Genomic DNA, 13,007 nt, shown 5'->3' with positions numbered 1-13,007 from the left:
ACTCCAAGAATGCATGATATCTAAACGGCATCTATAATACAAATCATAGGAAGCCTATATTTTAATGGCCACTGATTTATTTAGAATTTATGATGCATTACAATCATTAGAACTAAGCTGCTTTATGTTACTTGGTAGAAAATAAAGTTTCTGGCACTGCTAGGTTGTTATCTCACATCAAGTAAGAAAATATACCTGTTTCAAAAGCTGCATGATTATTATCTTCAAGTGCAATAAGATGGTCCTGAGTGATCAAGTTACTTCTTGTTGCTGCCTACAGGAGAGCTCAGATATTCCTTATGCATATGAACAAAATTGGTATAGACTCCATTTCACCTCCACCTTTTTCAAGAGGACTTTGTCCGTGGGGATATAATCTCTGATGCCACAACAGAAGGGCATGATTCCTTTATAGTCCAGGCAAAAAACAAATGCAGCAGATAACTTTGCCTGGCTCCCTGGTGATATCTTAGTTTTCCACTTATTAAGTCCCAGGTTTCATTTACTCATTTTTTCATGACTGCTACTCATCTTACCTATTCAAATTTCATGACATTTTCTTTTTATTGAGAAAGCATACTTTCCTTCTTGTTGAGGAAAGTCATCATGCTTTAACTGATTGGAATCTGTGGAATGAGCATGTTCTGAAGTCCACAAAAGAAATGGCAGGTGACTACTATATATGGAAAATGTCTAAAGATTTCAAAGACCCAACGTACAAAGCTCTTATTGTAGAAGGCAATCTCAAAGTGTCAATCTGATGACAAACTCAAGTCTAATGAAAAAAATAATATGTAAGGTAGGTACTGGAATATGGAAAGATAAAGTGACATCTGCTCATATGTATGGATGAAATATATATGTATGTGATTTCACTTTCACTATCAAATAGAATACTATTCTCAAGCATATGTATTTTGCTTTAAAACATTGAAAGATCTGAAAGAAAAAAGGACTGGGAGAGTAACGATTAGAACTCACTCTTAAGTTACTTATTCACTGGTGAATATTTTCCTAAATATTCCTATTTAAAAAATTTTGGGGTGCCTAAATTGTAAATAAATTGGAAAAAGTTCTAATTTGAACCTCTGGAACACTTCCAAAATTCTGGAATTATTCACTGAGTTGTCTCTACCATAGTTTTTTTGTTTTTCTGAAAACAGAAAACCAACCAAACCAGGAAAACAACATCCCAAGGATGCTCAGTTTAAATTGATGGCTGAATGTCATTATGTATCTCTCCCACTCCCAATTGCCCTGGTTGCTCAGATTCCCCTTTTGCAAAATACTGGGAAATATGCAAATTCTACTCATGGAATGATAACCTTTCATATACCAACATCTGCCCCATTTACACTTCAAATATCTTGGGTGCCAAACCCTAGTGGAAGTGCTCAGTTCACACATTGTAGAATATCTCTGAACAACAATATCTTCCTCTTCACCTTTCCCTCCATACTTTGTGAACTAAATATTATTCAGATACAGTTCTTCATACATGAGCTAGCTTACTTGTCAAGGAGGCTGTTGAGGAGCTTCTGAAATTTCCACTCACAAGTTTTGTCAGTTGTAACTCCTGAAAGTCACCACATGCATTTTATCAGATATTTTTAAGAATGCAATTATAATGAAAATGATTATTTTAGAAAGATTTTTTTAATACATCATAAGCATAGTGTGAGATGTGTGTTAGACAACAAATGCATTTGGAAATAATCTAACAATATAAATACGATGAGTTCTCAGGACTCCCAGTTATGAATACATCCAGATTTATACTTCTCAGTACTTATATTCTGAATACGTAGATGACATTTAATGATTGACTCATGATCCATAATTCACAGTAAGTGGTCCAGAAAAGCATCATAAATGGTAGATTGAATATTTTCAATTTGAAGTTTAATTATACAGTTAAAAATTGAGTTGTGAAAGGAATATGGTAAAGAAAGACCAAGGAAGAGGAAGCATGTATGTTGTGCTTTTCCTGAAGTAATGTATTATTGTCTGCAATAACTTATAAAGAGTCATTTCTAAGTTGGGTTAGACTTAATATTTTTCTGGAAAACAAACAAACAAACAAACAAAACAAAGCTGTAGGATGATGTGCAATGTAAAAATAGGATGTTGTATGAACACTACTACAACAGGCAGTTTGAAGAAGACAGAGAAATCCAAATAGCAATATTAATCTTAACTGATGAAGTTTTGCTTTTTTTCTAGGAAAAGTAGTCAGTGTTTTTTAAGGTATACAAGAAATCATGAATCATAATAGGATATAATAAATAGAAAGTGATGAGTAATGAACATTTGTGAATATTTTGCTCGTGTACATACAGATGCAGAGAGGAAAAAGTATTGTTGTTCAGGAGCAGAAAGAAAAAATCAAGGGAAATATTTATGACTATATATTTGTAAGCTAATAGCATGGTTTAGGAAAATATCCATGAAGAATTTAAATATTAGCAAGAACTGTTTATTTTCTTTTTCAATGAGTAGCTCTGAAATTAAGAACATGGATTTATTTTCAAATTGCTATAATTGTAGCTGCAGCAGTAGTATAATGCAACTGCTGTCTTTTCATTTTCTGAACTGCAACAATGCTGAAAATCGCTTTGTAGTAGCAGAATATACAGAGCTTGACTGACAGTTCAGTTCACAGAAGCAACAAGCTCTAAGGAAAGTTTTTCCTCCCAAAATTGTGATCTGCATTGACAAGACACAAGTCTTCTGCATACAGACATTTAGTTATTAATTTTCAAATTCTTTTGTCTCACTAATACACTCAGAAGTTTTCAGGTAAAAAGTAAGTACTTTTATAAGTACTTTATAAGTATAAATGGGATGAATACTCTCTGTTACCCCAGGTAGAAACAGTCCATTTGTATCATTTGAAATCTCACAACCAAATGAGGAAAAATGAGTGTTTATATTTCTTTCTTCATATCTTAATTGATATTTCTATGTAAATACTGCTTCCCATTTTGTTATTGTTGTCTCTGTATGGGCATAGGGTTTTTTTTTTTAGTTTTTGTTTGTTTAGAAGAATTATCTTTGAAATAGTACTAGAAATTCTGCATAGCTGTAAGTTATTCTTTAATTTCACATTAGCATTAATTTTCCTTTGTTTCCTGTGAGTAGACAAAAAAAGATAGATAGAGCTTGTTTTGATCTCTTCAGATAAGTAATGCTGCTTCTTGTACAAGCACACAGCTACTATCAAATTAAACTAAGTCCTTCATCTATAAGAATCCACAGAGGAAGAAGGAGCACCCTGAGATGAATGAATAATACTTCACAGACAAGATGTCTCCAAGAAAACCATTAAATATGTTCATTGGAGCATTTCTGTACTTGGAGTTATACATCCTGAAATTCCTGCTGAAACCTTGAAAGGATAGAAATTTAATGAAGCTTATTATTAGTATCTTCATGTAAACTATCCACTGTAGAGAATTATATTTATTAATATTTACCTGGTTTTTGTCTCACATATTTTTGAGCAGAAAAATGAATAAATCCTTGTTGTTGTTGTTTTTTTTTGCTTTTTTTTTTTTTTTTTTTTCATTTAAAGAAGTAACCTTTTGTCATGTGAGTTCTGTGTGCATGTAACATTATTTAGGTGAAATCTCCAAACACATTTCTAAGTCTGAAAAGTCTGTCTTAACTTTAGCTTCACAAAAGTTTATGAGCTCCTGAAGATTGAAGTTGATTACTTTTAAATACTATAATAGAAAATTTCATAATCTTTTCTTCTCCAGGACATTTTCATTATGTCTTCCAAGAGCCTTGCATTTGCAATTGAATTGTCTAATGTTAATACTGATGCACTACATTACACTTGCTGTTTAAGTTACAAGCTGTTTGCATCAGCTTTCTGACAAAACAAAACAAAACAAACACATTTAATTTTTTAGAAGACGATTTGAGATTCCAATATCATGGTGTTGATTCTATTTGCAGCTGTTCTCATGACAGAAGCATATAGGCCACAGTGTCCAGTTAATTTTGAGACAGCATGCTTTTTTATTTTAAAGTAGTAAGTGACCATAAATGTTAATGATAGTGGCTGAGTGTTCAGCAGTTCATAGTATCACACTCATTTCTGATTAAGTATCATAAGGTTTCTTATTGCTAGTTTCTAAAGAAATGCCATAAATCATCTTCAAATCTTCTGCTTTGTAATTGACTCTTTCATGACAGGCTTTTGTGAAAGAAAATATAGCAGAGCATACAAGAGATATTTAATATCAAACAAAAATGTGTATCCATTGAAATAATAACCAGCACCACTACACTTTGATTAAAACTGAACAGTTTTCCAACTTCTCAAAATTAATATTTATACAGTAGTTGGCCGACTTGGAGATCAGTTTTCCAAATTGTGTGATCCATAGATCCATACACCTCAATACCACAACTAATGTACAAAAGCATGCAAGGCAAAAAAAAAAAAAAAAAAAAAAAAAAAAAAAAAAAAAAAAAAAAAAAAAGAAACATAGTTTGAGATGAGGAAGAGATGAGAAAGGCTCAGTGCTCTGGTGGATGGTTGAGCTGTTGGCTGCTTGCATCCTGGCATGCAGTCCTTGAACTGTTGCACAATCTTAACTCAAGTTCAGCTACCCTGATTCAGTCTTAACCACTTCTTTTTGGTTGCTATTTCTTGCATGTGTTACCATCCTGCAGACATGATAAAGAATTCAATAATAAAATGTTGCCTGACATTTTAATGTTCTCAAATTCATAGATGCTTTCTTTTTCACCATCTACTCCAACCCCCTCTAAACGCTCATCCAAGAACGTTGATAGTATTTTATTGGTATATGATAGTATTTAATGGAAGATTTTGGACTAGAGATAAGAATGTCCCAGTATACGCAATATTTTTAGTTAATCCTGGTTGAGAAAAACAAAATATTTTTAAGACATTTTCAGCTTTCATGATTTTCAGTACTGTCAGAAATGAATTTTGATTTGCTTACTCTCTGAATAACTAATGTGACATTCCAACAGTAATACTAAGTACTTGCAGAAAGCACTTGTGGTTGGAAGAGTCGTTTTAAAATGAAAAGTAAGGCTGTGCTGTAGGAAAATACTGGTGACTGCCAAACAAAACAAATCAACTCCTAAAAGTGGAAAGAAAAAAAAAAAAAAAAAAAAAGTCAGAATGATATCAGTATTAGCAAGTAGATTATCCTCATTTTAGTTCTTGGAGATCCTTTCTGCCTTGTCAGACACACAGATAAAATACAGCCAGACCGAAAATATAGCTGATGTTAAGAGAAAAAATAAAATAAAATAAAATAAAATAAAATAAAATAAAATAAAATAAAATAAAATAAAAGATGAAAAAGAGAGAAGGCAGCAAGAATTCTGTGACCTAGACTTTCTTTCTCTTATAAATTAATGGAGTGTACCTAATACATTTGGACTGATAAATGTTACTTTACCAGAGAGCTGAACAAGATATAGATTTTATGCCAAGTAAATCTTCCTTTATGCTTTTTGGTGGCCTTCAAACAGATCTTCCTGTACTATAACCTTTGGGTATCATGAAATGGAAATACTGTTATCATCTGGTTTGCATCCTTTAAGCTTTCAGAGATATTAGATGTAAAGTTGTTGCATTGTCTCTAGAGTCAGATAATTTTTTGAAGTATATTTTTTTATGACTGGAAAAAGCAAATAAATACATAGGTATGTGCATGACTGTGTGTGTATCTCTGACAATGAGACAGAGGCTATTAAATTTATAGTCTGTAGTTTGAGCTGTGTTCATTTCCACAAAAATATCCAGCAGTACACTGCTGTAAAAAAAAAAAACCCAACATTTTATTGTTTGAGTTCTGTTTAAACAATCTTAGCACATGGGTATCTTTTAAAGGGAAAAAGTGATTGTTTTTTCTAACATCTGCTTTTTAAATCTACTTATTATTCAGTTACCTAGTCTTTTTTATTATCTTTCTTTAACAACAGCAGAGCTTAACTGAAGAAGGGAGATTTAAACAGTGGTTGAAACACTGAACTTGGAAGTGAGAGGAAAACAAAGCTTATTGCTACTATTGTTATTATAAGAAATAATGTATTTCATTTCTAAACAATGTATTTCTACTAAGAGCTCTGTAAGAGGACTGAAGGCCAATCAAAGCAGTCTTGTCCTCACATTTTTTGCATACAACTGGTCAAGTGAATGTTCTGCTTAGCTGTCAAAATAAGTGCTTATAAGTGATTATAGGCTTTGTATAAAACATCATTAACAGCTCCCAAACATATAGCTGAAAGAGTTATTGCAATCTTTTCCTCAATGTATGATGAACATGAAAAGCTTCTTTCTTTCCCTTGTCTTCCTTTAAAACATTTGTGCCCTGCTGTGTAACCCTTCCTGAGTCTGTTCTTCAGTGACACAGTTACTGTCGCTATCTTACTCCTCGATGTCTGGACATTACCTTAGACAGATATAAAACAAAAATACAGCCAGGAGACTATTAGTATATTATGGTCATGGCCTTAAATTTATCTCAGGGAGTGTATAGTCTTTTGTGGCTGATGGTTTGTAGGTGCTAAGGGAGAGATCAGGCTAAATATTCTTGTGGGCTTCCTGAGTTAACATCTGCTAGGTAGTTATTTCAGGCTTCAGGAAAATAGACTCACAGATCTAGCAGTCCTTTGGTGCATTAATATGCATGATTTTGGCAGTGATACGTGACTTAAACAGCTTAATATTGCTTCTCAAAAAAAACCCAAAAACAAAAACAACAACCTCCCCACAAAAAAAAACAAAATAGAAAAGCATGGAATTTAGGTCCCTTCTGCTGGCATGGGAGCATTGCTTATTTGCAGAAACTGTTAAATGTAAAATTAGATTGATGCAGGGCTATAAAAAGTATGGTTTCAGGCAAACAAACAGCTGGAATTTATGTGGACTCAGAAACCAAGTATATACACAGATGTCACAAGAGCATATTTAACCTACTCAACAGATTGGGAGGGTTTCTGGATGCTAATGGAGGTGTCTTGAACTAACTTAGTCTGTGATAGAAAGTTTTGTATTTCTCAAATGCACAAATACTAAATTAAAATGCTAGAATACAAAAAAAAAAAAAAAAAAAGTGATATCAAGTTTTGTCAGTAAATCAGTAAATGCACTTCATTACTTGAGTAAAACACCTCAAAGATAATATAAATTTTAGAAGAATTTTTAATTTATGCAGTCCAAATTTAGGTCCAAATTTAGTCCAAATTTGAAAGTTCAGAGCTCTGATATACCAGGTATCTTTGTCTTTTCTCTGGTGTCTTTGCCCACTACCTGCCTAAACTGATACATGCATACTTGACTTTGAGCTAACGCGCATTGTAGGTGAGGATGACATTGCATTCTTTGATCACAAAAGCTGTAAGTCCTTAAGTCCTGGCCCAGCTGCCATAGTTAACATCCACAGAGATGCAGTTTTCTTTTTTCTGAACTGTTTGCAAAGCTACGTCCCTGAAAGTATTGTGCTGTGAAAATGAGTTATTTCCCATTCCCTAAAAGAAAACTTCCAAAAGCAAATATCTTCCCCAGACAACTAAACAAATAAGAATCTGACGTATTATCCTGTCTTGTAGAAGGAAGGAAGGTTTGATGGTACAATATCAAAGAACATGGATACTATAGTTCAGATTTTTTTACAGTAAATGCTAATGTAGAGCATGACTTTTCCCATGGTTATAGTTGGAAAATGTCAACACTGTGCAATGTTGATTCATAGTTTTATTTAAATTAAGTTAGCAATGCAGCAATACTGCACAATATTTTTCAATCTATTTTTCTCCAACATTTGATAGTCTGCTATGTGTGCATTTAATTCATCATCTTCACACTGTCTCACACGTATCTTGGCTTTTCACAGTCTTTGTTTAATGAAAAAGACTGTGAAAAGAAACAGATTGCTATCAGGTCTTTTGCTATCTAGATAATTTCTTAAGTTCTTACATAAGGGTAAAACTCAAGATGCTGCCTGTAGTTAATATGTCTGTAAATACTTTGACCAAATATTGTCCAAAATGCTTCTTTTGTAGTTCTTCCCCTTCCTCCCTCCCTCCTCCCCCAAGGATGATGAAAGGAACATTCTAATATGATTACAGCAAGTCGGCATTTATTGTTGACATAATTTTGGGGAAATTAACAAATATCACGTGATTTTTCATGTGGTCCAATTTATAGAAATACTCCTATTTCATAATAAGAAAAATAACCTGAAAATATTAAAATATCCTTGTTTTGGTGTTTGAAGCGAGATGCCATTGTTGTGTTTAGCAATGAGAACCCTTAAGTCTTTTTCTTTTAGAAAAATATCTTAATATTATTTTTTAAATAATATAAATATTACTTGATATTGGAATTAAACTTTTTACTTTGAGTTAAAGTTGTGGGTTTTTTGTTTGTCTGTTTGTTTTTACTTTAACCTAAGAAAATATATTGTTCATGTATTTTAAAAGGGCTTTCTTTCTAATCCAGACATGACCCTAACTACTGATTGTTCAGACATATCTGTATTAAAACAATTTGTGATTGAAATTACATATCACTGTAATTATGAGTGCACAAGTTTACTAAGACAAGAGAGGTACACATGATATATTTAGAAGTGGTTTGAGCATATGTTATCAATCCTTCATGTCTCATGCCTTCTGCTTATGTCCTCGAAAGGGACACCTCACCTCACCAAGGTTCTGCATGGATTCCCCTCAAGTGTAAATAAAAAAGCACTGATTATCTCACAATGTAAAATGTCTGCTAAATGGTTTAGTGTTTCATGTGTGATTTAAACTAATTAAATCTCTGGGCTGTTTTATATTTGGTGGGCCATTCTATTATTGAGTTTTTAAGCCTGGAGGTTTCAGTCCACTTTTGTGATTAATCAGTGAGCAGCAGAGCTAGCAGAGTCCTCTGTCCTGTTTTGTTCATCAGTAAGATGAGCTCTAACACCTTCACTTTGATTACCATTTACCTTACCAGTAAAATAGCAATAACGTTTCTCCTGTATTCCACCACCTATCTTCTTCCACCACTGCTCAGCTTCCTGGGAAAAAAAGTTTTTTTAGGTCCATTCCATCACTCATACAGAATTGAGCACATTTGCTAATGCCTGGGCTGCCTGGACAAGGAGCTCCTTTTATTGCCAGAAATTTCCCTGGGCTGTTTGGGCCCCAAGCTGTTTCTTAAATACAGATTGTAAGATCCAAGCATCACTGAAATCTTGTAGTAAATTAGAGCCCTAAATATTCAGTCAGTCAACTTGACATGTTTGTCATCAAATTAACTTCAAGCTGACCTTTGGATTCACAAGCTGTTAGAAAAGGTGAGCAGGCACAGAGCAATACTATGGTAAATATTTGTTTCCTTAAGGAAGTAAGCTAAAATTTGGTCATTCAGCATATGTGAAGTATTTTTGTTGTAGGTATTTACCATTTACAGTATGTTCGTAATACTCATTTAATACATTTAGAGTAATTCAAACAGTGGAGTCCAAAATAACAATATACACATGAAATATACAGTCTTAAATTTGATGGAATTTAGGGGTTTTTTTTTGCATCATGAAAATTCTGGCATTTACTCCTTCTGATATTCAGAGCAAGAGACTTAAAAGAGTTTTGCAATGAAATCAGGTGCAGTGCTTGGCATTCCACTTTATGCCAAGTGCCTGTTTTGTATTTAAAATTTATTGCTTTTTAATACTGGTGGTTGTTTTTTTTTAATTGAGTAAGTTTAGTTATTGCAAAAACAATGCGATTCATAATGGTTTGGGCCAAATATAGTGCAATCAGACGGTGTGCAGTTTTGCCTAAAGAGCTTTGACAACCTCTTAATCTTGATATGTAGCATGCCATCTATTCTAGTCATGGTCGTTTAAGAAACATATAATGCATGTCATGCTAAATTGCATACTAGCTGTTTGTTTAGTGTGGACATAATTACACCATAAACTGAACTGCAGTTGAAACTGAGAAATCAACTTGTAGTAATATTTTTAAAGTTTCAAAATCTTTATGCTAAACCACATTTTAGATTTTCCCAGACAACCTGTAATCATCCTATTGCCCATTAACTGCCTCTCTGAATCAGGTAAGGGAAAATGGTGATTGGGGGCCAGAAATGTACATTCTGATGTGACAGTGTCTATGTGTAGGCTTAAGTCAGTGTCCAAGACATACTGATGTGCTACAGTATCAACAAGATCAGTTGTTGGTTTGCTTGCCTGGATATTTTTCCTGCTCTGTTAAGCAGGGTTTTGATATCTGTCTCATACATGAAATTCTTCAGCTCTTGCACTTTCAAAACTTCCACTGTCCGATCTCAGTATTGATTACTTGTGAACTGTAACAATCCTTCTTGCTTGTCTGATGTCTTTAATCTTGTGATCCGTCTCCATGATAAATCGATATTTATATTGTCATGGACATAGTATATCCACATTCAGGCTCATGTGTCTGCAAACAGAGTGTTTGTCTGACAAATCAGTATAGAAACAGCTAAACATTCTCCTGGATGGAATGCTAAGGCATTCCAACATATCTTGAAGAAGAAGACATGTATGATAGAGTTACCTTCTATCTACTAATACTTTTTCTTTCTTCCAACAGGTCCCATAAGCAGCATTCTGGTGAATAAATATGGTAGCCGACCAGTGATGATAGCAGGGGGTATTCTGTGTTCATTTGGCATGATTGCTTCCTCTTTCTGCAATAGCGTTCTGGAGCTATATATATGTATTGGTGTTGTTGGAGGTAAGAGTGCTCTTTAAAATGTAATACTATATTATTTCTGGTACTGCTGTACCAGCAACCCGTTACTGAGGAAAAACTCAGCATGCAAGGCATTGCACATGCTAAACAAGAAGGAAACAATATCAGTTCATTTCAGCCACGTAAATGTTTTAATTCTTTAAATTAGCCACTATGATGTTAAATTATTTCATAGAATATTTAAGGAACAGTTGAGAATTTTATTCAATAAATGCTGTATGTATGTACTCTTCCATGCTGCACTGTAATTATGGTATAAAAATTGACAGCATTTATTACTGTAATTTGTGTAGCATTTCACGTTCATTGTTTTAGCTTTCAATCAGGTTACACATCAAGCAGGGTGGCAAAGAGTAACAGAATTATAGTAAAAATGCAGAACCTAATCCCAGCTTTCTGTAGGTTTTCTCCCATAGAAAATATGATAGGTTTCAATTCTAAAGCTTTCTGTGTAAAATCCAAGTCAAAATTTAAACAAAATTTTTCCTGTGTCATTAAAAGCCTGAATATTTCCTAAGACAATGAGGTAGTTGTAAAGCCAGTAAATTAGTTATTTACCAAAAGTATCTCTAATAAAATGAATGCCACCAAACAGATGAATAGCTACTTAGCCTTTATTACAGAGATGTCTTAATATGGACAGAAGGCCAAGAGGAGGAACTCATATTCTCGTGTGAATGTGTGGACTATCTCCATACTTTTCCTCCTCTTCTGCAACAAGTGGAGACTTCCATACCTGAGGTTGTAGAGCTGAATGTGCTCCAAAATAATTATACCTTTTAATTTCCACTTTTATAAACAATTTCAATCTTAAATAGGACTGGAAATAAAATGAGAGGAGATTTAAGTTCATCCTATTTTCATTGTAACTGAGTTGCCATTTACTAACCTTTGTGAAATGAGCCAAGAGATAATTGTATTATGGCTTACTAAATAAAAAATAGAATCATGGTGCTGATACCATAATTCCTGTGTCATTCCACTGTCTCTATCATTGCTGAAACACAACAAGGAATTTGGGTTTATATTAAAATGCTACAGACAGAAATGACAGAATACCACCATGACTTACTGCTGACTTGAAGAGAGACAGCAAGGCGTGAAGCTGTATTTCACTCTCATTCTAGGTGGTTTTCATTTTCATTCAAAATCACTAGATTAGATATTGGTAATATTAAAAAAAACTTGGCTACAGTATAGTGTATGTTCTGCAGTTCATGCTATGCAGTAATGCTTTGTACTATTTGTATTTGTATTTTAGGTCTGGGTTTGGCATTCAATTTACAGCCTGCCTTAACAATGATCGGCAAGTATTTCTATAAGAAGCGTCCCATTGCTAATGGATTGGCCATGGCTGGAAGTCCAGTGTTTCTGAGCACATTGGCACCTCTCAATCAATTCCTTTTTAATGCATTTGGTTGGAAAGGAAGCTTTCTCATTCTGGGAGGACTACTTTTGAACTGCTGTGTGGCTGGGTCACTTATGAGGCCTGTTGGACCAAAACCAGTCCCTCCTGTGAAAAAAGATGTTGAAAAAGGCACAGGAGATTCTAGCCTGCACAAAAACAACAAGAAGTCTTTTTGGCAAACTATTAATAAATACCTAGACCTATCCCTCTTCAAACACAGAGGGTTTCTGATCTATTTGTCAGGAAATGTTATTATGTTTATTGGTTTCTTTGCTCCAATAGTTTTTTTGGCTCCTTATGCCAAACACAAGGGAATTGATGAATATTCTGCTGCTTTTTTACTATCCATTTTAGCCTTTGTAGATATGTTTGCTAGGCCTTCAATGGGACTTGTAGCAAACTCTAAATTTATCCGTCCAAAGATCCAGTACTTTTTTAGTTTTGCTGTCTTCTACAATGGAGTCTGTCATATCTTATGTCCTCTGGCAACAAATTACACTGGCTTGGTGATATATGCTGTATTTTTTGGGTTTGCATTTGGAATGGTTAGCAGTGTACTTTTTGAGACTCTGATGGACCTTGTTGGTGCTGCCAGATTTTCCAGTGCAGTTGGACTGGTCACCATCGTGGAATGCTGCCCTGTGCTCATAGGCCCTCCTCTAGGAGGTAAGAATCTCTTTTATTCCACTTTTTTTTTCCAGATATGACCTTGCAGTTTACTAATGAATTAATAAAATAATTTTACTTAATGTTATGTCATGTTTTCTCTGTGATTAGGAATGTAATGTAGAAGCACTGCATTGCACCTATT

The 13,007-nt window shown here is 33.9% G+C and overlaps 1 protein-coding gene across 8 annotated transcripts in view; it reads left to right on the top strand.

The window, feature by feature from the left end:
- Positions 1–13,007, top strand: part of SLC16A7 (solute carrier family 16 member 7) — a 75,993-nt gene that overhangs the window by 59,198 nt on the left and 3,788 nt on the right. For all 8 annotated transcript variants that reach the window (XM_052669190.1, XM_052669195.1, XM_052669193.1 and 5 more), the window contains 2 exons: positions 10,627–10,770; positions 12,050–12,862. In XM_052669190.1, the coding sequence (XP_052525150.1) occupies positions 10,627–10,770; positions 12,050–12,862 (957 nt within the window). The remainder of the gene's footprint in view (positions 1–10,626; positions 10,771–12,049; positions 12,863–13,007) is intronic.

This window comes from Tympanuchus pallidicinctus, unplaced genomic scaffold, assembly GCF_026119805.1.
Source record: "Tympanuchus pallidicinctus isolate F22 unplaced genomic scaffold, pur_lepc_1.0 scaffold8, whole genome shotgun sequence".
NCBI classification, from domain to species: Eukaryota; Metazoa; Chordata; class Aves; order Galliformes; family Phasianidae; genus Tympanuchus; species Tympanuchus pallidicinctus.
Note: the sequence above shows the minus strand (reverse complement) of the source record. Positions and strands in the feature narration are given on the sequence as shown.